Here is a 26,243-nt window from a genome sequence, read left to right as displayed (position 1 = left end):
CCCCTCCTGGGCGGAGCTCGCCGCTGCGCTCTTCCGAGAGTCGCCGCCGGGACTGCTGCGCGCTCGCCCGGGCAGTGGCGCGGCGGAGCTGGAGCCGACGAGGCGCGCGGAGATCGCGGCGGCTGATCCGCGGAGATCACGCCGGCTTCGCCATGAGCTTCCCTCGGCCCTTGCGCCGATCCGTCAGCCTGAGCTCTGCGCGGACCCTGAGGCTCGTGGTGCTGGGACAGGGCGCCGTGGGCAAAACAGGTACCGTCCCGTCCACTCCCGGGGGTGCGGGTGTCCTTAAGCACGGGGGCAGGAGGGGACGTTTCGCCACTCCTTCCCTCTCGGGGTGGGTAACCCACGTCCCTTCCTTCTCCACGTGGAGGGCCGGCCGGCAGCGCTCTCTTTCCAATCTGTAGAAATTGTCCCCTGCAGGCAGCGCTCCCGCCATTAGCGCCAAGAAGAAACTTTCCGGCTCGGCTAAGATCTTCTTCCTGGGTCTCGGATCTACAAAAGGCGCTGGCTCTGAGACAAGCCCTCCTTTCCCCCCAAAACACCTTAAAAATAATCTTTTTAACAATCCCCAAACTGAGCCGCAAAAAGCAGGGAGGGTCCCGCTGTCGCTCTCTCATCCTTTTCCTCTAGAAGTTAAACTCCCCGCTTGCAAACCGGATTTGCTGCTGGAAAAGAGGGTTCCTTGTCAGTGTGTGTCCCCCCCCCGGCCCGGTCCGCTACCCTTCCTCACTTCTAACGCCTCGACGGGGCAGCCCCACCCGTTACACAGACGTGGGGGTTCCGCGGACGTTTCCCCGCAAAGTGTGGCCCCTTGAACCCCTGTGGACCTGCCGTAGCCAGTCGGGTAGAAGAGAGAGTAGAAGACATGGCCGCTCGCCCTTCTTTCCACTTTCCCCTGCTCCGAGTCTCATCTCGGTACCTGGTGAAGGACCACCTGGAGGGCACCAGGTTGGCAAAGGCTGATTTGGAGGGTTGCAGGCTCTCCATGCCTCATATAGACTCCCCGGGCGTCTGTTGATGTATATGTTAAACTTGCAAAGCAAAATTCCCTACTCAACATCTGTTTTTAACAGTCAAGGAGTGATTGGTTTGTGTCCAGTGATCCCAAGGACTGCCACTGCGCTGCTCACCTCATCCAGCCATCTTTACCAGGCTCCCAGTGACAGGGAAACCTCAGATAGCCCACCAGAAATTGGCTAGTAGTGGGCTACGGTTTGGCTTAGTGTACATATTGCCTTGTATTTCTTGCTTTAATTACTTTTGTCATTTAATCCCACTCGTCCTCAGGGGAGTGCAGGGCGGTGGTGCAGCTGTGTTGCTTTAGACTCCGGACTTAATGGTTTCATGTACCACAACCTCTTTAGACAATGATGTGCATTACTTCAAAATGTGACAAGCCAGTGCTGCTGCATTCGGGGTGGGAGGCTTCTGCTCATTGTGCTGCGTGGGGTCCTGGATGTCTGTCTGTCTCAAAGCCATGCCTTGATAGCACCCTTGGTTCAGGGAAGCATATATGCCGTGTCTTCCTAAACAACAACCCTGTTGGGTAGGATGGCCCAAAGCTTCACGATGAAACAGGGATTGGGCAAAGTCACCCACTCTGCTGCGCTGCCTTGGTTCTCCATGAAGTTAGGCTGAGAGACCTATGGCATGCTTAAGCCCACCCGTTGAGTTTTATAACCAAGGAGGGAATTGAAATGGGACATTCTGACTTAACTTAATTGTTCTCTGAGTACTTCCTACAAAATGTGCCCACCCCCCACCCCTTGTTGACATCAAGAAAGTTGTAAAATGATGTGTGAAAGAAGCACTGTAGAGGAAAATGCCTCCTTCAGCTTCTTTCATGTGTTCAAACATGGGAGGAGATCAAAAGGAAGGGCATTTACAAAGCAGCTTTTTCATCCAGAGGATCAAACGGCTCAGGACCCCAATATCTAATACTGTCCCTCTGTGTTCATCATCTGAGGCTCTTCTTCGTGTGCCTCCTCCATGTGAGGGTGGCAACACGAAAACAGGCCTTTTCTGTAGTGGCTCCCCATTTGTGGAATGCTCTCCCCTGGGGGGTGGGGTTGCCTGGCGCCTTCATTATATATATTTTAGGTGCCAAGTGAAAATATTCTTCTTCAACCAGGCCTTTGGCTGATTAATATTCTACAGCCTTTTAAATGTGTCTGTGGGAAGCAAGGGTTATTGTTTAGTTGTTTCTGTTTTAACTATTCACTTGTGTTTTTACCTTGTATTTTATTCTGTGAACTGCCTTGAGATCTTGTGATGAAAGGGCGGTATATAAATTTAATAAATAAAATAAATAAAAAATCAAGATCCTTTGCAGGTTGAAAGGACATTGAAATCCCATCCCCCGCCACACACATACAATTCGCCGCTAGATGGTTGTTTCAACAGACCCATATAGGCATGTTGCACATTTCCCTGTGCAGTGGGATGTTCTGGGGTGTAATTTATTTGGATAAAAGAGCACTGGAGACATATGATGCCTTTGCAATATATGCTTTATTTACAAATGTACAACTAGAGTATAGTTGAAAGCAAGCAGACTCCTGAAAACAAATACTGTAGCAGATTCCCAGAGGCATAGCAGATTCTCAGAGATCTGTGCACTTCCAGTTTTTCAGATAACTAGGAAAAGCTACATAAGACTTCAGTGCTTTCATTTTGGAGGAAAAAGAAACCGCAATGCCTCCATCCTGAGCGTGCTCTTAGTTTAGATGAAGACCCTGCACTTGTGTTCTCTTGGAAATTGCTCCCTCCTGGCTGCTTTTTGTCATTGAATGTCATGTTTACTGCAAACAAAACCAGTGGGCAAATAGCAGCCAAGTAGATGATGGGATCTGGATCAGGAGCACCTCTTTAGATAAGGATTCCCAGCTGCTGTAACTCCAAAATAACAGCAGCTAGGGTAAGCAAGCTTATGTTAAACTACTAATATCCTATGTAGTTTGGCCCTAACTCTAGCTAGAAACTCTCAGTGGCTCTTTTCCTCTTCATCCTTCTGTGTCTGTCCATTGTTGGCATCCAGTCAGAATCCATAAACTGGCTGGTTCCTGTTCAGGAAAATAACCCACAAGCAATTGAAAAAAAAGTCTTCTTCCTGAGTACTCATGCACAGGGCTCAATCCAGCCAAACTCACAATACCCCTCCCCTATCAAGAGATGAGTTAAATGCTTGTGGCTGCCAGCGTTGCTCAGTAAAAGACAACATAGCATGTTAACAAGAACAAAGAAAATGCAAGACGATACATGACATCATCAATACATGTTTGGTTTGTTTCCTCTGGACTAAAACAAATTAACTCTCACCATTCAGATCACCAGTATTGGCAAAAGGGCAATGTCTAACCCTTAAAGAAGGCTCTTGCCCTGGGCATACCAGTTTATATCCTATTTAATTTCATGTTCATTAGGATGTCCTCAGCCACAGCCAGCCCCTCTCCTAGTCCTCCATCACTTGGGTGAGTTTCTAAGATGAACAAAGCTAACATAACATGACGATGCAGAGAATCTCTCTGTACTGTTTTCCTAGAACTTCATTCCAAAAAGAAGTATCACCTCAGGCTTTGTCATTAACATTTGCTATTTTGTAGCAGGTTTGTATTTTTCCCAGGCACCCACTAACCCCCTCCACCTTATACTATGTATGTAATCAAAATACTTATTTCTGAAAATGCCACCCCACAGTTTCCCCTGGTGAGTATAGTATTTCTCTTCATCCAGAGGCTGCACAAGAGGACTCCGCTTCTGTTGCTTTTCATGCTGCTTGGCAAAGGATCCAGACACAATGGATGTGTGTGTTGCACAGTTTGACTGCAACATAGCTGATTTCTGTTTCACAAATAGCTGGCATGGGGGAAATTGTGGGGGCTGAGTCAGCTCAGGAGCATGGTGAAGTTATTTGAGCACTCAAAGTATTATTAAAATGATACATATATTGTTATTCTGAGATTCCCATTGTGGACATTTGTTGCGGGCTAAAAAGTAAGGTTCAAGTACAGGTTGTCTCTTTAATCTTTAACAGGACCTTTTCTCTTTCCAACTGCTACCTCAAAGGGGAGTCACTTATAATGGCAGGCTTAGATTTCCACTAGTTGTCAAAGCAATGATGTTAAATTAAGCAGCCCTATAGGAATGTGCCCACACCAAAGGGTGGAATTCAGCTAGCGAGTCCCATCAGCGCAAGACATGTGTGATGGGGCTTCTCCTTCAGTGCCTACTCGCTGCAATGCCCTGTGAAATTAGCTCTGGGTGTTGGTAGCCAAATTAGATTTGGCTAATCCTAGAGGGGCCCCAGCAAAGCAACCAAAGCAACTTTAGTCCGCACTGCTTAAAACATTTGGGTCTAGCAGACCCAATTTGAGTGGTATGACTCAAATTGATTATATATATATATAATCAATATATAAAGTTTGAGAGTCAGTTGCACAGATGTTGTAAAGGTGTGGTGATCTGTCATGGAACAACCCCAGATGTTGAAGAAGATAGCAGTGGTTAGCCAGACCTTGTTGCTGCTTGTAAAGGGGCCCCCATGACAGTTCGAGTTTCAGGACCCCCAAAATGTGGGTCTGCCACTGCCTGCCTCCTCAGCTTTATTTGTTTTGCTACCCCCTTGGTTTCGTGGCCTACAGTGTCTAGGTCTCCAAAGCCCCCTGAAAAGTTCATTCTTTCCCTTCCCAACAGCAAGTAGCCCCTTGTGTTCCTCGTCCTGTGTGAAGATTTGATCAGCTGAAGGGACCTTTCACATCTGTCCTAAGGATGGCCCAGTTTGCCAACATTTTATTGTTGACAGCTCTCCCCATCCTTGAGCAGCAGATAACCCCAGAGTGTGGCACGGAAGATACAGGCATCATGAAGTTTTAAACTAGTATATATAAGATTTCCTGATGAAACTGGGAAAACATGCTGAGGCTGAAAATACAACCAGCTTTCCAGTGTTAGGTTTCAAAGAGTGCTCCTTTCCGATTAATTTCCCTTGCTTCAGGAAGGAAGGAAACTTCACAATTCGCTGCAGATGCAATGTGGTTTCCCTAATCATAGCCAATGCAGGTTTCAGTGCTTCGGCTGAAGATGCCCTAATAAAATTGTCCGCTTCCCCATAGAGTGCCAGAAGTTGAATAGCAGGTTACTTTCTTTGATGTAAATGAAAATGTGCCACTTTAATTTGGAACTTTCAGAGGGGTGGTCATGTTAGTCTGTTGCAACAGAAATAACTTCTGGCAACCTGGAGATCAACATATTTATTATGCCTTAAGATTTTGCGGATTAGAGTCAATTTCATCAGATGCAATCCTCAGTGGATAGGTGCTTATACATTGGTGTAAAGGGTGGGGTGGGGGAAAGCAGGTGTTGGAATCAAATAACAATGCAACACAAAATCTGTTGTCTGTGACAGTTACTTGGAGCATACATGCATGTAAAACAAGTACAGTGAGCCCACACAGCAACAGTAATTGTTGGCTTTAATTAGGAAAGCTTGAAAAAAAGTTGAACAATTAAAGTTAACCTTTCTGGTGGTGTAATTTTTTTATTACATTTTTCAAACATTTTCACAATAGTAAAGGTAAAGGGACCCCTGACCATTAGGTCCAGTCGTGGCCAACTCTGGGGCTGCGGTGCTCATCTTGCTTTACTGGCCAAGGGAGCCGGCGTACAGCTTCCGGGTCATGTGGCCGGCATGACTAAGCCGCTTCTGGCGAACCAGAGCAGCGCACGGAAACGCCGTTTACCTTCTCGCCGGAGCGGTACCTATTTATCTACTTGCACTTTGACGTGCTTTCGAACTGCTAGGTTGGCAGGAGCAGGGACCGAGCAATGGGAGCTCACCCCGTCACAGGGATTCAAACTGCCGACCTTCTGATCGGCAAGTCCTAGGCTCTGTTGGTTTAGACCACAGCGCCACCCACGTCCCGTGGTGAATAATCTTCATCAAATAGTTACATGGTTTCATAAACCCTTCTGCAGGGTTTATACTTACACCTTTTCAACTGCATTTTATCCTTATCAATTAAAGTTAACATTTTAGCTGAGCTCTGTATTTTGATATCAGTATATAAATATGGGAAGAAGGCTCATTTTAATCAGTCAGCCAGTTGTTTGATTTGTATGCCTGTTAAAACTATGGTCAAAGTAGCTTACAATATTTGAAGGATTACACAATTAGAAACAACAAAACAAAAATAAAACATCAAAAAGTAAACAACCAAACTGAACAATTTCTATGTAAATCATAAGCAGATATAAAGTAAAGATACAAAAAATTAATAACAGCAACAACCCCCCTATCTACAACCCCCCCTTCAGTGGCCTCAGCTTTTGTAGCTGGCCCTCCCAGTCCACATGGAAAATGCCAGCAAGGCAGGGAGCAGGTCTTCCTGGACTCACAGCCAATATGGGTTTCAGTAATGGGAGTGATCAGTAATTTTGTTTTAAAAGGCAATCCAAACAGATAATTTGGCAACAGCAGCGTGCGCTGCTCACCACTATGGTAGGCAATCCACAGCACTGATGTATTTATTCACCTTTGCAAATCCCCATATAGCATATACTGTACACAAGTGTTGAAGCATGTCTCCCTAGGAGTTGCAGTTGTTGAACTTTTAGACTAGGAGAGTCAAAAGGAATTTCACAGAAAGAAGCTAGACATTGCATTGCACCCATAAACCATATTGAATGTCATAAAGTCCTGAATCAGCAAGAGGTTCCTCGTGGGTAGAGCCACTGTGTGTATTCTCACCCCCTGCCCAGCTGCTTGCTTGCAGCATTGAACAGACTCTTCTGTATAAAAGTTCTTACCACTGAGTAATTGCAAGTGAGATCTTTCAAAAAATAAATAGCAGATGGCAAGTGCAGTTGCTACTATTGTCACCTGAACACATAGCTCATTCAATTACGTCCCCCAGAGAATCCCAAGAATGGTAGTTTGTTAAAGGTACTTGGAATTGTATGAAGGGGAAATTCCAAGATTCTCTGGGGGCAAGCCTTGTGCTTTATATGTGCATTGGATTCACTTTAAATGTATGGGGTGGATCTGCAGATACTTTAGTCAAGAGGGAAATCTAGAATGTTTGAAAGATTAAAAAAATTAAAAAGTAGAAAATCCCAAAGAATTTAGTAAGCGGGGAAGTGTGGTTGATCTGGACATTCTCACCAGTCAATTTTAGCAGTGTAAAGCAGTTACTCTTTATGACTTCAACCCAGGAATGGGGAACTTATTGATTCCAACTCCCACTTGCCCCTTGGCATGGGCGTAGCCAGGATTTTTGTTGGGGAGGGCAGAACCGATGTGATTGGTCAAGTTAGGTATTTCTACTGTTTTAATTGATCTAGGGGGGCAGCTGCCCCTCCGCCCCCCACCCCACCCTGGCTATGCCCCTGCCCCTTGGGGGTCATTACTGGACCATAGGTGGATTCATAAGGTAGATCACAACAACTGTAGCACAACCATACAAATACATGCTCCTCCCCCAATAATAATCAAAAAGTGGTTTCCAAAATGCATGTTTGGACTAAAGGTGAAGGTCTGAAAAGGTGTTTGACTGATGATCTTGCCCAATATGATCTACTGTGTTTGGCAGTATCTTTCCAGGGTCTCAGCTAGAGATCCTTCTTTGCCTTGCCATCACAGATAAATTTAACTGAGATGCCAAGGATTGAGTGTAGGACCTTTTGCATGCCAAGCACGTACGCTTTCACTCAGCTATGCCCCTGTCCTGACATTTGTTTGAGTTGTAGCTTGTAGTGGTAGAGAGAGAAAAATACTAAGACTTTCTAAAACCAGTGCTGGTTGTGGCAATTTACACTTAGACAGGCTGTCTAGAAATGTGGAATAAGCCTTTCTCATGGCTGGAGCATAGAATTGGATTGTCTAGGAGCCGTGGGGAGAGTGCGAGTCTCTGCTCATACCTTATTTTACTGAGATGGAGGCCTTATTCATCTGGTCATTTATGATGTAGGAAAGAGGTGCGATGCAATTCCCCCCCCCCAATCACTTTTGCATGATGAACATTTACAGAAACTCCAGGATAAAAGCAACCTGCTGCTTAACACCACTTGATTTTATAGATGTTTTATTGTCTGTTTTGTAATTGCAAGCCACCTGGAGACCTTGTTTACAGACAAGATCAAGGGATATAAATTTCAAGCAAAAATAAAGACTAGATTATGAACTGTAAATCTAAAGCTGTCAGAGTAACTCAAGTGGAAAAGGATTTGCTCTTACTTCAAAATCTTGACCCAGTTACAACTTTCCCACTTAAAAACTTTTTTCTCAATCGCATTGCTTAAACTACAGGCAGAACTGAGGTTCTCTCTATATGAATTTCACCACCATGCAGGATGCTTTGATCTGTGGAGCGAAGACATCAGTCGGATCAGCTGTTCCCTATAAAAATGCTAGTGTAGGGGTGGGTAACCTTTTTGGCTCCACAAGTGAAATTTGATAGGTGCGCAGGGCTACCCAGTTGTCAGTCAAATGGCATCACTGCATTGTCTGGCCCAGGCTTCCTCAACCTCGGCCATCCAGATGTTTTTGGCCTACAACTCCCATGATCCCTAGCTAGCAGGACCAGTGGTCAGGGATGATTTGAATTGTAGTCTCAAAACATCTGGAGGGCCGAGGCTGAGGAAGGTTTGCTCTAGCTGAAAAGGTTTAGTCATACATAAAGACTGGACTTGTAAGTACCGTATTTTTCGCACCATAGGACGCACTTTTTCCCTCCTAAAAAGCAAGGGAAAATGTGTGTGCGTCCTATGGAGCGAATGCAGGCTTTCGCTGAAGCCTGGAGAGTGAGAGGGGTTGGTGCGCACCGACCCCTCTCGCTCTCCAGGCTTCAGGAAGCTATCCGCTAGCCGTGGGAGACCCAGCTCTCCCACGGCTAGCGGAGCGCTGCATTAATCCCGAAGCTTGGGGCGTGCAGAGCTCAGCGCGCCCTAAGCTTCTGGGTGCCGGCAAGGTCTCCGCTAGCCGTCTAGACCTTGCCGGCACCCAGAAGCTTGGGGCGCGCGGAGCTCCGCACGCCCCAAGCTTCGGGATTAGCGCTCCGCTAGCCGTCTCTAGGCTGAGGGTATCAGCCTGCTTCCCGGAGCGTCGGGCGCCCTGAAAGCAGAGCGCCCGGTGCCTCGGGAACACATCCGCAGCGTGGGGAGCCTTGCAGGAGTTCCCCGCAGGGCTCCCCACACTGCGGATAGCAGCCTGCTGCCCAGCGGGTGGGGCGCCCTGAAGCAGAGCGCCCCTCGCGCCCAGCACACATCCGCAGCGTGCGGAGCCCTGCAGGAGTTCCCTGCAGGGCTCCCCACGCTGCGGATAGCAGCCTGCTTCCCGGAGCGTCAGGCGCCCTGAAAGCAGAGCGCCCGGTGCTTCGGGAACACATCCGCAGTGTGGGGAGCCTTGCAGGAGTTCCCCGCAGGGCTCCCCACGCTGCGGATAGCAGCCTGCTGCCCTGCTGCCCGGCAGGTGAGGCGCCCTGAAGCAGAGCGCCCCTCGCACCGGGCACACATCCGCAGCGTGCGGAGCCTTGCAGGACTTCCCTGCAGGGCTCCGCATGCTGCGGATAGCAGCCTGCTGCCCGGTGGGTGGGGTGCCCTGAAGCAGAGCGCCCCTCGCGCCCGGCACACATCCGCAGCGTGCGGAGCCCTGCAGGAGTTCCCTGCAGGGCTCCCCACGCTGCGGATAGCAGCCTGCTGCCCGGCGGGTGGGGCGCCCTGAAGCAGAGCGCCCCTCGCGCCCGGCACACATCCGCAGCGTGCGGAGCCCTGCAGAAGTTCCCTGCAGGGCTCCCCACGCTGCGGATAGCAGCCTGCTTCCCGGAGCGTCAGGCGCCCTGAAAGCAGAGCGCCCGGCGCTTCGGGAACACATCCACAGCGTGGGGAGTCTTGCAGGAGTTCCCTGCAAGGCTCCCCACGCTGCGGATAGCAACCTGCCGCCCGGCGGGTGGGGCGCCCTGAAGCAGAGCGCCCCTCCCGCCCGGCACACATCCGCAGCATGCAGAGCCTTGCAGGAGTTCCCCGCAGGGCTCCCCACGCTGCGGATAGCCGCCTGCCGCCCGGCGGGTGGGGCGCCCTGAAGCAGAGCGCCCCTCGCGCCAGGCAGACATCCGGAGAGTGGGGAGCCCTGCAGGAGTTCCCGGAGCATCAGGCGCCCTGAAAGCAGAGCGCCCCGCGCTTCGGGAACAAATCCGCAGAGTGGGGAGCCTTGCAGGAGTTCCCCGCAGGGATCCCCACACTGCGGATAGCAGCCTGCTGCCTGGCGGGTGGGGCCCGCTGAAGCAGAGCGCCCTGCACGCCAGGCAGACATCAGCCAGCCCCACAAGCTCGGGGGACAGCAGGGAGGCGCAGCGCCACTATCCCTCTGTTCCTCGACCTGGTTTGGTTTCCCTGACCTGCTTTTGGGGGGGAAATAAAGGGAAAATTTTTTTTCTTTATTTCCCCCCCAAAAAACTACCTGCGTCCAATGGTCCGGTGCGTCCAATCGTGCGAAAAATACGGTAGCTTTTAAATGGCATGTTATCTTGTAACAAATTTCTTTCTAACAGTTTTTAATAACTATTACAGTAGTACCTCGGGTTAAGTACTTAATTCATTCCGGAGGTCCGTTCTTAATCTGAAACTGTTCTTAACCTGAAGCACCACTTTAGCTAATGGGGCCTCCTGCTGCTGTCGCACCGCCAGAGCACGATTTCTGTTCTCATCCTGAAGCAAATTCTTAAGCTGAAGCACTGTTTCTGGGTTAGCGGAGTCTGTAACCTGAAGCGTATGTAACCTGAAGCGTATTTAACCTGAGGTACCGCTGTACTGCATTTGACTAGTAAAAAATATGCTTTCAGTCTTCAAAGCTGTCTTCTAAAGACACACTGCCATGTGTGGGTGGGGGCAGGGTGGGGCAAACTTTGCAAGGGCTGGTGTGTGGGTAGCTTCAGGGTGCTCACTGGGCCTCTTCCATTTCTGCCACCTGAGGCAGCTACTTCACCCTGCCTCATGGGTGGGCCTGCCTTGGCCCTACCTGTCTTGGCAAGCAAGGTTCAAGGAGCCCTGCCAGTGTGGGCCTTTGAATCTTCTCCATTAGTTCCAGAAGCAGGACTTATTCTGCTGCAGAAACCCTCTCTAACTGGGCAGTTTTCCCAGAATCATTGGATTTGCTTAACCGTGTGCATAAGAGTCTGACATGACCAGACCTTTGTTTGGAGAAGTACAAGGATGGGGTGCAGGGGGGGATGGTGAGCAGAAGAAGCTCCAAGTTGCAACTTGGCAGCCCTAAGGGCACTAGTTTGATCTAACCACAAGGATCTCTTTCAACAGGCTTTCGTTTATTATGAGGCTCTTGGTAATAGGATATAACTTAGATAGTTGGATTTACTATATTTTTAAGGTGTGTTTTTTTCACCTGCCTGGAGCTCTTGAGAGTAGGATGAAGGGAACAGAAGTAAGTCACCAGAGCTAATCTATTCTGTAAAGGCTTCTTGGTTTATAAAGGCACCCCAGCTTGATCTCCCTCTAAAACCATTAAGTGTTTGGTTTATCCATCAGCGCCCACATCACACTTTCTTTAAATGTTACCTGCAGCAAATTCTGCTCATGTTCAAGATGAATAGTTGGGCCTGGTCTCCGTGTCAACCTCCACCTCTCTGGCCTTGACTCCTTCCTTGTAATAGGGCCTTCTGTTGTGTGTTTTTCCCCCTTGACATTTTTAATCTGTTTAATTGGGTTCTTAATATAGACCCATGCACTTTAGCTTTGGGAGTCTGCCCAGTTCCTGCTATTGAAGCAGGCACTTCCCAGAACTCTAGATTGATTTGTTCCACTGTCTTCCCCTTTGCCAGTGCAATCTTTAAAAGATGCAAGTAATTACAGGCTGCTGCATTTTGTTGCTTTACTCACCTGTAATATGGCACTCCATGGGTTGTCATTTCATAGCTATTTCTAGAAATTGCTCTCGAACTAAGCCCAACCCTCCTCACCCTGATGTTTTCCTTTGAGTCCTCTTTTTGCTCTGCCATACCATCAAGACTGAATATATACCTTTCTATAGGGCAGAATATTGTGGTGATGCAATTCTGGGGAATGAGGGGTTTGGGGGCTCCCCTTTATCTAGTCTCCACCACCAGCTAAATATCTGCATCCTCCCTTGCTTCCAAATTGACTTCTTAGAGCACGCAGCTTGCCACTGGGGCTTTCTCTTGATCCAGAACTTCCCCTAGGGCCCAGCCTTACCATTAGGCAGAGTGAAGCAGCTGCCTCAGGCAGCTGTCATGAAAGCGCAGCAAATGTATTCAGTTTCTTGTAATGTCACATTGTGTTCGATATTTTTATTCGTAGTTTATTTGCACGCTTTTAATGTATGTTTTATTGTTAGTCTCCATGGGCCTTCCCGTTGGAGGGCAAAATTACTTTTCTTGCAAATGCTAAAAACAAATACCAAGTTTGGGCTGTCTGGTTTCAAGGGGTGTTCTTGTTGCTGCTGCATGAATCATATTTCTCACTTATAACTTTGGAATTTGTGAGGAGAAACATAAATTCAAAATCTCTGTTCAAATGTTACCCATGAAATCCCACTTCCACCACTAAAGCCGGGGGGAAAGCATATTACCTTCAGTAAGCACATAAAGTGAGAAGGGCAGAAACACAATTGATGATACAGTGGGACCTCGGGTTAAGTACTTAATTCGTTCCGGAGGTCCGTTCTTAACCTGAAACTGTTCTTAACCTTAAGCACCACTTTAGCTAATGGGGGCTACTGCTGCCGCCGCGCTGCCAGAGCACGATTTCTGTTCTTATCCTGAAGCAAAGTTCTTAACCCGAGGTAATATTTGGTGGTGGATCAGTTCTTTAGGGCAGTGGGTCCCAAACTTTCCACCTCCCCAGGGACTGCTTGAAAATTGCTGAGGGTCTTTACGGACCACTTAATAACATTTCTGTCTGTTGTAGCAATCGTAATGTGCTTTGCTGTTTGGTTTTCATTTTCATTTGATTGCTTCGTTTACTTCTTACACATTGCATTTCCATAGAATTCTAATTTTAAAACAATAAAAGACAATATGAGAAATAAAAGGAGCTCAGATAAGCTCCCCTGGCTGGGAAGGCACTGCCTGCAGCCTCCTTATGTCAGCAGACTGCCTGAGCAGATGCTTAACTATTAGTCACTTTAGCTGCCACTCTGCTGGGCATGTCCTGGACCTTGTTTAGTGGTCAACCAATCCGCTGCTTGATAGACTCCAGGTTGCTCCTGGGTCCTAGTGCTCATCCTGTCACTGTTTATGTGTGCAAGGTCTACCAATGCTCTGTAGCATCTTGAATTGATCCAAATCTGCCGCCCCTCCCATCGTGTCGCTGAGGTACCTGCCTCACCTTGGCTCATTATTAAGCCGGCCCTGCTATTATATATTCGTTTCACCATGTATTTTTGTATATATTAGAAATTAAATGTTAGAAAATGAAAAATCCAGTGCTTTAAGTCAGCACTGTCTGATTTCGGTCAGTGCCCACTGTGCCACATCACTCTGTTTAAAATGGCAGCTTGCAGACTCAGCTGCCTGATGCTGATTGGACTGCTACCACTGGCTACTAGAGCTTCTGCCAGAGCCCAGCCTTACAGGTGAAGGCTTATTAGAGGGTACGTCACCAAGATCCCCTCAAACCCAAAGTCCTGAAGGGAAAGCTCCTGCAGGTATTCCTGGGCAAGGCAAGATGTTTGTTCCTGCCCATTGGCTCCCCAGCTGCTTCATAGATGAGTGCAATCACGGATACAGATTTATGTCTCATTCTTAGTAAGAAATCTTGCTTAAGCCAACATCTTTTAGGGCTTTTTTTACAAACAAACAAACCCAGTGATATGTGTGAATTGGTAACGGTGATGTATGCCCCTTGCTGCCCTGATTTTTAATGTATCTTTTCACATGATGTGTTAGCACCAATTTCTCTGGTAATGAATTCGTGACTGCACATTTCTTATCTGTGGAGAGGATCATGTTAAATATTGAGCTATATATGCAGATGTATGACACGGTGTTCTGGATGGAAGAAAGATTAATCTGGTGATGAGTCACTTCCCTCCAGCCATTTTTATATTTACTTTTGAAAACAACAACAAATTTATACTGCCTGTTTTCCCTTTTGGATTTTAGGGTGCTGTGGAATCCACTAATCATAACAAATGCAGTAATAAAACAATAAGTAAAACCCATTACAGTACATTATGCATTCTTGGGTTCACAAAAAGAACCTTTGGCAACTTTTGTGAGGAATTGTTGCTGGTGTTGCTCTGTGCTACCTAGAAAGGACCGCAGATTGACACGTCCTGACATTTCCTGAGGCTGCTGTGTTCCTTTTTCTTTTCTTTTTGTGGAGAAAATGTCAATCTGCTGAGTCCATCCAGTACATACCCTTAATATCTCTACCTGTGGTAGTCCGTGGTATTGTGACAAATTGTGTCCTGTTCACCCACCCTAGGTAATGTGTGGTATCCAAGGCCAGCTGGGTTACTTTGGCACTTGAGGCAGAAAGTCCCACAAGTGACTGTCCCACAAGCACCTCTCCCCCTCCCTGGCAGCACAGTTTTGAGGAATAACAAGAATAATAGCCTTTGCTTTGTTAACAGTTTTCTGCCCTTCCCTGACACTCAAAAGTCACCTCCCTGGGGCAGCTGCTTCCCTCTACCTAAGGGCAGGGCCAGCTGCATGAGGAGAGCGTAATAACCATCACCACCTTTCTTTTGATGTGCTTTTGGACATTTGGGTTAAAACCAGTGATATTTCTACCTCTTACTACCTGCAGAAAAGTTTTGAAATTGAACAAGACACGAGCCCTAAAAACATTAAGAGTTGCTCTGCTGAATTAGCCCAGTGGCCCATCTAATTCACCATCCTGTTTTCATAGTGGCCAGCCTAATGCTAATGGGATGCACAAAAGCAGGACATGACCACAATGGCACTCTCCCTTCTTGTGCCTCCAACACTTGACATCCCGGCTTAAAAAAATTGTCTAAACTCATTTTAAAGCTATATATATAATTAGTGAAACATCTTTATACCACTTTTTCAAAAACACCAAAGCAGTTTACAAAAAAATCCTCTGAAAGACAAAAGCATTAATAACAAAGTTAAAACATATAATAAACATGTATGGCCTTTTCAGATGCACTGTATAACATTTCTGGCTCCCTAAACCATGGTTTTGTAAGCCAGGAACAGCTGTCTGGTCTGTACACTTCTCCTTTGCATCCTGACCTCCTCCACTGACTTGGATGCTGTGATCCTAGTCTCGTCATGTCTTAAATGGGGGGACTGTGTTTTAATATTGACTTACCAACTAGGATCCAAAGCCACAGCTTTATCCTGGAGGATGATTATGAGGAGTGGAGGGAAGCATACAGCCCCAGCGCTTTCTCCTGGCTTAATGAACAAGGGTTTATTGAGCAGGAAATGTTGCACCTCAACTGGCCAAAAAAACATGACGAAACAAGAAGTCTTACAACCTTTCCAAAAGGGTATCAATGCAAGAAGTTGCATAACCTCTGTGGGATGGAGGATGCAAAGGTTTGGGACTGCTACTGGAGAAGCTCCATCCCAAGCTATTACTGTCCAAACTTGATGTGTGAATGAAGCAGATTGTATGCCATCTAAGTAGACCTCTGCTGGCAACTGGTCTTGTATGTGTATAGATGGTCCTTAAAATACGAGGGCGTGCAAGATCTTAACATGCTTGTGGGTCCTATTAGCATTTTCTCAATTGAATTTCCAGGCTCTGTTGTCCTTGGCTCAGAAACAAACACCGTGCAGCTACTGTAGCTCTTTCATTATGGGAACCTTATTTCTAAAGTTACTCCCTAAATGATGGGGACCCACAGAGTTTGTGCTTCGTCTGGGCCATAACCACATCTCCCTTTCACAAACAGGAGCCCACCCATCTCTTTTTCTGCCTCTCTCAGCCTCTGCCAAAACCTCCTACATTCTTTGACCTCCCAACCCTGTGTGTTATCTTTGTCTGCAACTCTTCCCTCCGGCTGGCTGGCTGTTCTGTACAGAGTTCTCTGAATGTGTACTTGGAAGGATAACCAGTGCTTGGATAATCCAGTCCTTTGTGTTCTCTCTGGCTGTAAGTGATAGTTTGGTCTGTGGTGTGTGTTTACTTTTTTCCTTACCCCTAAACTTAGAAGAATGAGCTATATGGAATATGAAAGGACTCCTGATTACTAAAGCTGCCCACACAAGGCAAATTATGTTCAAATTATGGTGTCCTTTTTTCCCCTTCTTTAAAAAAAGAGTGTATGGAAACTGTTATTCTGATGGGTCCAGTGCTTATTTCCTTTGTGAGTTACTTACATTTTATACTTTTACTTAGATTTTATAGCTTTGAATCTCTTATATGCTGGGAGATAAGACAATAGCAGAAAGACTAGAGAACCATAATGTTTTAAGGACCCTCTTGGGCCAAATTACTGCTTCAGCAGATGCCTTTTGCACCAAATTAATCCAGCACAAAAAGGATTTGAAATTTAGGGGCAAGCAAGGTACCCCAGATGAAAGGTTTTCCATTACCCTGGTCTATAAGATGATCCCACATCACACTCTTTTTAGACAGACCAGAGAGTCGGTGCACATGAGAAAATAAAAATTATCTCCAAATGGTTTTATTTTTGCTCCCTCTGCCTACCCAGCTATAATGATGGAAAGAAGACCTTAAGTTTTCATGACTCACTCTTCTATTGTGTAGTAGGAAACAAGGCAAACTCCCTCGGGGACGAGCAAAGGGTCATACCAAAATATCTCCTCCTGTTCTCCCCAGAGTGATGGGTACAGATTCCCAGGCATAAAGGCTGTGGGGTGTGTGTGTGTGTGTGTCACGAATGTGGCATGTTCGCTGTCAAAGGCATCTGGTTAGCTTGCAGAGCAGGGAAGAGAAGGGCTGCAGGCTACGTGCAGTCAAGGCGGTTTCCTGCACTGACAACTTTGCCTTGTCCATTCTCGCCCTCATTCGAAATACTCTTCCCACCCTCATTTTGAGAGGGTATGCTGTATCTTCACTGCAGGCTTCAACTTGTACCCCCTTCCCCACCCTGATGTTATTTGTCTCGGCTTGACGTTTTGCTGCTTCTGAGGCCACGCTTCCATATTTTAATTTTAGGTGTTGGGTGGGTTACAGAGAAGGCTTTTGCTAGCTTTTTGAGAAGAGGCATGGCTCATTCTTGCATATTATTGTCTCTGTGACAGAGACAATATTGTCTCTGAGAGAGAGAATAATGGCTACTTCCCTTCATGTGCTTTAAGAAACACTGGTTGGCAGATCCAGTGTCAGAATTAACCTGTACACGCCGTTTGTGGAAGAGCTCCAGATTAAAAGATGTGGGAACGCTGGATTGAACTGTGCAGTGAGCCTCCACATGGCTCCCCTGGTAGCATTCACACATTCCTTTCTGCCCACCGCATTCCACCCCTGGCTGTTCCTGAGTTTTGGAGAATGAGCCACCATTGTGCTTCTTGTGCTCATTCCAAGCTGCTCAAAAGAAAGTTTGGAGCCCAGGAAATCTGGCACTTACAGGTCCTTTACTGCCTTTTCTATCCACCACCTTGCCGCCTCTATCTGTTTACTTCCAAAGTAAATGCTCATTGAAATGCTCATTGTGACGTTATGTGTGTTTTGGAGTTGTATAAGCTCACAGGACTTTGTTCAAAAGTAAATTCCACTTCAGTTTTCATGTGGGAAGCTTCTAAGAAAGTGCATCTCTCTCTCTCTCTCTCTCTCTCTCTCTCTCTCTCTCTCTGTGTGTGTGTGTGTGTGAGAGAGAGAGAGAGAGAGAGAGAGAGGGGATGCATTTGTTTATTCCAGCCCATTACCTGGAAGTGCACCCCTTTCATTATCTTCATTTGTTGTCCCTAAAACCTCCTGCCAACAGTCATATGTCTTGTCGTTAAGACTCACCCACTGATCGGTTCCTTGGTCATGTGTGCTTTGATATTCTCTAGGTGAAGCTTTCCCAACTGGGTGTCCTCTAGATGTCATCCCTGACAACAATGAATCATGCTGGTTGAGGGGGATGGTAGTCCAAAACACTTGGAGGTCATCAGGTTGTGGGAGGCTGCTGTAGACTATTGTTATTTCTGTATTGGTTTATTCCATTAATCATGTTTCCTTTTCCTTTTTCCAATGAAGCTTTGACAGTGAGATTCATCACTAAGCGATTTATTGGTGATTATGACCCAACTCTAGGTAAGTCTCAATTCTGGCTTATGTCTCTCGTACACATTCAGAGTGGTTGTTATTTTATTTATTTATTTATTTTTATTATTATGGAGAGTTGGCTCCAGCACCAAGAGCAATTGCCATTTAGCTCTCAAATACAAACTGTTTGAAGGAAGTGGTGAGGGTGATAGTTTAATGATAGTGCACATGTTTTGCATCCAACAGGTTACAGGTCCAATCTCTAGGTATGGTTGGGAAAGACTTTTGTCTGAGAACCTGAAAATTTGGTACCAGTCGGTGTTAGATAATACTGCGCTAGATGGTCTGGCTCATTATAAGGCAGCAGCCTATATTCTTATGATGGAATTGGGGAGGCTAACTAGTGCTACTACTTTCATACAGCATCAATGGACTCTCTACTTGGTGAAAATAATGTCAACGATATGGTGGTGAGCTGAAGGTTTAGTGCAAAGAGTACCTAGCACTTTGTTCATTTTTCCATTGCCATCTTGCTCCATTTACCAAGCAATTACATTCTAGAAAATGCCTTGATATTGGACCAATCAAGCTGAATCTCCACTGGGCTGAGTGTCTGTTCTTTGAATATAATAATAGAGCAAAGCACCATCTGAAAATCCTTTCATAGTTCCCCAGAAAGCCTACTTTGCCTCCAATTCACTAGTCATTTTGAAAATTTAGGTCATTATGTACATGTTGTCATTTAGCCTAGAGAGGCTGACAGTCTCCCATCTGCAAGGGATCCCACCCCCACCACACCCCAATTGTCAATTTGGGAGAAACTCGTGGAAAATTAGATTAATACGTGTTCAGTCCTACATTTCCTCATTTTTGTTTTGTTTGATGGCGGAGGTATTCTGCACAAAAGCAAGAGCTATCCCTCCCCCAACCTCCAGACTCTTCAGATCAGGTACCTAGATAACATGCATGTGTCCTGAAATTACTGCATTTTCAACAAGGCAAAGAAGCCTGCCTTGGACAGAGCTGGAAGCTGATAACTCTGAAAAGAGATGGAGTGATTTGTGAAGTGTTGGGCTTGAAGAACTAACAGGAACTAGTTTGGGATACTGGAGCCCTCAGTAAGGCTTCCTGCTGTGTTGTTGTAATAGCAACATAAACACCTCCATTTGGAGTTACATATTTAGAGGTTATGCTGTTAGTCCATCTGGCCTTTTGAGGATGGTGTGGGAATAACATTGTGTGGGTTGCAGCTTCCTGAATGGTTACTAAAAAGGTTTGTTGATGTTTTCTTCTTTTTCTTCAGAGTTTTCCGCCCCTCACAGCCTAAAAGCAACTTGCCATTTCTGTCTTGTCTTTTCAGCATTTTTTATTCTTGGGCTGGGTTGAAATCCTATGCACACACTTTTTTTTTAAAAGGAAATAAGCCCTTATTGAACACAGTGAGGATTACTTGCAAGCAAGCATACATAGGATTGCACGGCATGTCACAGAATTCACTGTGCACAAAATAGAGTAATTTGGCTGCTCTGTGGAAGTCAGAGAGGGCTGTGGGTGGGGAGGGTAAGCAAAGGGAAAGACAGAATCACCTTTATTCTTTTCCTTTTGACAGAGAGGCATAATTGCCTGCCTTTGGGTATATTATTCTCCTCACAATGTGACTAGACAATATATGGCATGTCCCCACCGTTTAATCCACAGTGCATATGGACAGGCTCCTTTATCAACACATAGATCTTGAGCAGGAGAAGAATAGCCCTCGAGGCCAAGATGACTTAATAAGGCTTGTGGGAGCCTGGACATTTCATAGTTAGAGGGCATGTGAGGTTTCAAGGTGAGAACAAGGTGTTTGGGAAGAAATATGTTGCTGTGCACAGCTGCCATTCAGGGCATCTTTTGTTCACTAGATGGCCTTTTCTGCCTTCCTTGGGCTGAGTTTTGCCAGAACAACTGGTGCACTTTCGTTTTAAGTCACTGGCAAAGTTCCCTTTACCATCATGGTCCTTCCTCCACCCCACCAAGACTAGTCCCAGAATCTCTTCATTTTGAAGCTTTAGCTCACACTGCAAACAGGAGGCTGGGCTCATAATGAACTTTCAGTGATGATGGGCTATATTTCTATCCACAGTCACAGTGTGGTCAGCTGCCATTGCAGGTAACAGCCTGCATACTACAAACCTCTCTGTCCATTTGCACACACACACACACACACACACACACACACACACACCCAATCTACTTTTCATCTCTCATTCTGGATCCTCACACTTTTAGTTCCTCTCTCCTTCTACATCCCACCCTTCTCTGAGAGCCCTTGTTGTGTCTGAGGTGAGGCAGGGGGCATTTGGGAAGGGGCTCGTCTGTTTTGGCATCCCACTTGGGGAGCTGTCTCCTTTGGAAGGCTCACCTGATGCCCACCAAAATCCTTTAAAAATAAATAAATTATTGGGTTTGAAGGGTTTTGCCATCTGACTTTACCTGTTCAATAGCAGGCTATGGTGTTTTCTTGAGTTTTATATTTTGATTGTAAACGGCACTGGAAGTTCTCGAATAGAAAGGTGGTATATAAAAATTAATGATGAGGTTAATAAAAAAATACAGGTGCATAAGATTTCTCAGCAGTGCAAGACGTGTAGGGGGATTTTCATGCTGGGCTGTGTACTTGCTTGTGAGCAGAACCAGGAGGGCAGACAAAGGAAGAGAGCACTCTCCACTCAGCATACTTTTAGCTTTTATTTTTAATTCTGATTTGTGCATATGCCAAGGGATTTCTCATACATGTTTTATGTTCCACAGAGATGATTTATAGGCACACAGCTGTCATCGATGGAGAGATGGTGCATTTTGAAATTCTTGATACAGCAGGACAGGTAAGGTTCTGGTCACTATATCTCAAAACGAGGGGACTGAGAAGGGGCCAGAAAAAAGCCACCAAAATTTCCTAGAGGGCTTGGGCTATAAAATTTGGGGCCATAAAATTTGAGGCTGTTTATCTTGGAGAGAGGAAAGACAAGTAAAGGGGGGACATGATAGAGATGCATATAATTATGGCTGTTGTGGACAAAGTCAGTAGAGGCATTTTGTCTCTCTTTCTGATAATATCAGAACCTGGGGCCATCCAGTAAAGTGGAATGGCGAGAGATTCGGGACAAACAAAAGGAAGCACTTCTTTCCCCAGTGCAGAGATAACTTAAGGAATTCACAGGCACAATATGTTTTGTCAGCCACCAACCTAGATGGCTTTAAAGGGGTTTAGATAAATTCACAAAGAATGAGACTTAAGAATGGCTATTATTCATAAAGGCTATATTCTGCTTCTAGAGGCACCATGCCTCTGAATACCAGTTACTGGGGGAAAGCAGCAGGAAAGGGCTCTTACCTTCAAGTCTTACTTTGCTGTTGTCTTTTTAATCAGTATTTTTAGGTTTCTTTTCTGTCCAAAGGCCTTCAGCATTGCTTAGACAAGATAGACAAATCCAAAATCAATAGAATCAAACTATATAAAAAGACAGACGCAAAGCAACAGCAAACATTTCCAGTCATTAAAAACCTCAGAGGCAGCTGGTTGGTTGCTGTGCTGAACAGGATGCAGTGCTAAGATGAACCATTGGTCTCAAGCAGAAACATAAACTAATAATAAAGCGGTGGAGGTGGAAGCTGGATGTTCTCTTACCTACTTTCATTCTGTAAATGAAGTGGGCAGTTAAATTGCGTTAAAGGGTAAGTAATCCCACCTGGCTGGGTTTCCCCAGCCCTAAGAAAGAGAGTGCCCTAAGAAATATGTTTCTGAGATGTAAACAGTGTAGTGGCTAAAAGGGTGAGCAATGAGCCTGGAAATCCCCGGACCAAATTTGTGTTAGTTGTTAACTTACTGTCTAGCCAGTGTCTCTTAGCCTTGACCCCTCTACTGGAATTATACTGACTGATCTCACATAGTTGCTGTAACTTTTATTCCGATAAAAAGGAGCCAATGTGCTGGTTACATGGTTAGAGTGTTGGACTATGACCAGGAAGATCTAGATTCAAATCTCTACTTTGGCAAAGTCTCAACATGTTACTGGAAAAAGGACATTATCTATCTATCATCTATCTATCTATCTATCTATCTATCTATCTATCTATCTATCTATCTATCATCTATGTATCTATCATCTATCTATCTATCTAATCATCTATCTACTATCTATCTATCTATCTATCTATCTATCTATCTATCTATATCTATCTATCATCATCTATCTATCTATCTATCTATCTATCTAATCTATCATCTATCTATATCTATCTATCATCTATCTATCATTATCTATCATCTATCTATATCTATCATCTATCTATTTTTATTTATTTATTTATTTATTTATTTATTTATTTATGCATACATACATACATACATACATACATACATACATACCCTGCCCATCTGGGCAGCTTCCAACACAAATAAAAACGTAATAAAACATCAAACATTAATAGAAACAATCTGATCCAATATAAAAAAATCAGAATAACTTTAAAATAAACAACTTATATCAAATAAAGCAATATTCAATAATCCATTAGACTCTAATAGTAAACAGTAGAATTAAACATCAGCAAATAATAATCAAACAGTTTACACTTACCAATTACAATAAAGAATTACTAATCTATAATCAATAAAAATAACAGCAAATCACAATGCCATTATAAAATGGTAGTATGTCCTCATACAATAAATAAATGCCTACATTATTTCACCAATAATGTCTGTTTCCAAGTAAGTTACTTTTAGACACAACTGTACTGCTCTCCCTTCCTGAGCAACATCTAATTTGTCCCATTTTAATGACACAGACAGAATGTAGCATGGACGGTTAGGGAAGGGTGGGAGCTCAGTTACAGAGCATCTGCTTTGCATGTAGGGGGAGGTGTTGGCAAGCGCAGGGGAACTCTGAGGCTTGCAGAAGCACAACAAACTTTAGGGGAAAACACCCAACAGCCCATGATGGCTGAGGATGCCTATTGGGCGTAGAAAGGTGATTGATTGTTGTTGGGGCCGTGGAATGGAATAGCTGGAGACTTGAACAGAAGTTATTCACATTACAACCTTTTGTTGCAGGTCCCACTTGTGAGTTTATAATTTCATTCTCTCTCTCTCTATTGGCCAAAGTAGATGAATTGTGGCTGACCAAATCTGGGACCTGAATGACCACCGAACAACTGTCAAGTGGGCTGGGTGGGGAATGGTGCAATCTGCAGAGGAGAACCAGTGACCGGAAAGGGGGTACATAACCACCATTGGTCATTGTGTACAGATGTTGTGAGCTCTTTGCAAAGAAGGTGCCATGCTTATACAGATTTGCGATTGGTCTCTCTGTCCTAGGAGGAGGACTCTCTACAAATTGAAGAGAAGATAAAGTGGGGAGATGGCTTTGCTGTGGTTTACTCTGTCACTGACAGGTGCAGCTTCGACGAAGTCATGAGGCTCTGCTTCCTCATCAACCACATCCATTCCAGCCCAAAGCGGAGCAGCACGAGTGGAGAACCGCCCGTCGTGATTGTCGGAAACAAGAAGGACCTGCAGTTTGACCGCATGGTGTCCTCTGAGGATGGGGAGAACCTCTCCAAGGCCCTGAAGCATCCTTTCTACGAGATCTCTACCAGGGACAGCTATGAGGAGACGGTGGTGGTTTTCAACACTTTATACAATGAGCTGATGAAGCAAGGTCATTTTTCCCCAGGGTCCTTCAAGAGGCGAGCAGTGTCTAAACTAATGGAAAAGATCCCAAAGATTCATGCCAACTCGACTCTGGCCTCGGGTGGCAGGAGCCTGAGCTTCAATTCCTTCAGGGACTACATCCCGGAATGAACTTCTGCACAGGCCATTGTGAAATGATGGGCAGTTTTCGCAGGGACCAGCTGGAGTTGGCAATGGAGAGTGTGCAGAGCTGGTGAACTGGCAAGTCCAGAGACCTGTGCATTGTTAGGAAAGGTGTTGTTTTCCCCTAACTACCTTTAAAGGCAGGAAGGTCACAGGGTGACCCTAGACCAGCTTTGTGGTACAGCAGTACATAAGACCAACCCGACTTGGTCAGACCAAAGGTCCACCTAGTCCAGTATCCTGCTCTGAACAGGAGCCACACAGATGCTTCTGGGAGGCTCACCAGCAGGATATGAAGGCAATAATCTGCCCCCTTCCCTGTTTCCAGCTGTGGCAATTTGTATACAGAAGTATACTATCTCTATAGCTTGAAGTTCCATTTAGCCATTATGACCAATAGCCATTGATAGACCTACCCCCTGTGAATTTTAAAGCCTTCTTTGCTGGTTGCCATCACCACATCTTGTGGCAGCAAATTCCATAGCTAATGCTGATACGCCACATTTTCTCCTTGTAGAGATTAGTCTTCTAAATCCTGGTGCAAAGGCAGCTGTGAATGTTCCTTTGGTTGCATGGTCTGATTATTCTTTTTGGGCACCCAAGAAAGCAAGGAAAAGTGGATGCCCTTGCCAAGGCTGGACTCTTGATGCGGAGCTCTGCACCAGCGCAGTCTTGTTGAGTCAGCCTTGTTGGAAGTAGGGGTGGTGGGATCTACAACAAGTTTTGCAAAAGGCTGATTAAGATGTGTTCTCATCTTCCCGGCTCTTGCTAGTATGTTATTGCTCATTCCTGTCCATCAGCATAATGGTTTAGGCACCTGACCTTTTTCCATAATGGACCAAGGCCAGTGGCCCCACCAGTTTTCTATACAGTACAGTCAGGATCAATAGAAGAATATGTTGCAAGTGGCTGATTAACGGTTTGGTTAGAAGAGAGTTCTGTTTACATTGAGTAGCAGTGCCATGTGACTTCATGGCAGGAACCACTGAGGTCGCAGAATAGGGAAGTTCATGGAATCGTGGAGCTTCAGGCTGCAAAACAATGCACACTTTCCTAGAAGTGAGGCCCACTGAGGACTGAAGGCTTACTTTTGAGTAAACGTGCATAGGATTGCACTGTTAGTGACCAGAAGCCCATCGAGTGTGTCATAAGACAGCTTTTCCCACCACCAATCTTCCTGTGTAGTTAGTACCATCAGTATTCAGATAACTGACTTTTTATTGGTGTATAGATGTCATAGCAGGGAGCACTTTCAAATCTTTCCTCCTTTCCGGCAGATTTTTTTTTCTTGAAGTAGGAACATATGAAGCTGCTTTAGGGCAATGGTCGAACCAGCCAAGTACTATTTGTCTTAACCAGCAGCCAACTCTCCAGTATCTCAGCTTGGTCCATCGTGTTCATTTCCTGCTCTTTATTTAACTGGAGAAACCAGGGATCGAACCTGGAACCTTCTGCCCTGACCCAAATTAGTTATTTCTTCCTCTTTTAAGGCTGCATCCATTGTCATGCTAATATACTTGTAGGCACTTGCTGTTCTGGAAGGAAAGATGACCAACTTGTTCCACAAAGGCTTCCATTCTACCGTTCAACACTGGAAAATAGCATTCTGTTTGCCTCCTGCTTCCTTCACTGACTTCTGTGTAGGCAACTCAGAGAAGCTCTGTGCATTGCAAACACAGATATTTTAGATGCAGCTTGAGGGGTTCTCCATAGATCTGAAAATAATAAGCATATCTGCCTGCTCTTCAGCAAAACCCCAGGGCCATCTTTTCCTTATTTCTGACAACAAAAGGAACTGCCTTCACCCAACAAGTCTGAGAACATAGCTCCCTCTTGAAACCCATTTGACTCTTAGATCCAAACTAAGCATTTTTAAAGTCAGCTTGTGTGGCTTTATAATTACATTCTGTATTGTAAAATGATATGGTACTCTGCTGTTGACTAATAGCTGTGTACAAGCAGGAAATGGAATCAGAGTATATGAGGTGGGCATGGTGAGGGGAGTACAGCTACAGGGAGAAATACAATGAAGCCAGAACTAGATGATACTGGAGGTTTCCAAGATCTGGAGGCCGCTAGAAGTTGTGGACTAGAACTCCCATCAGCTCTATAGCCAGAGCTTGAAAGTTGTAGTCCAGAATATCAGAAGGGCACCAATTGGGCTATCCCTGCCCTAGGCCTTTTGCGGTGGTACAAATCTATTCCTGTGTTTTATTTCAAAAGT

At 45.5% G+C, this 26,243-nt stretch overlaps 1 protein-coding gene across 1 annotated transcript; it reads left to right on the top strand.

Moving 5' to 3' along the window:
• Positions 1 to 35: 35 nt before the first annotated feature.
• On the top strand, positions 36 to 25,468 carry LOC309374648 (ras-related and estrogen-regulated growth inhibitor-like). The gene is made up of 4 exons (XM_081919793.1): positions 36 to 249; positions 18,151 to 18,207; positions 20,953 to 21,026; positions 23,522 to 25,468. The coding sequence occupies exons 1-4, from the start codon at positions 153 to 155 to the stop codon at positions 24,005 to 24,007; spliced, it is 714 nt and encodes a 237-aa protein (XP_081775919.1). The 5' UTR covers positions 36 to 152; the 3' UTR covers positions 24,008 to 25,468.
• Positions 25,469 to 26,243: the final 775 nt, after the last annotated feature.

Source organism: Podarcis melisellensis (assembly GCF_964234715.1).
Source record: "Podarcis melisellensis genome assembly, chromosome: 1".
NCBI classification, from domain to species: domain Eukaryota; kingdom Metazoa; phylum Chordata; class Lepidosauria; order Squamata; family Lacertidae; genus Podarcis; species Podarcis melisellensis.
Note: the sequence above shows the minus strand (reverse complement) of the source record. Positions and strands in the feature narration are given on the sequence as shown.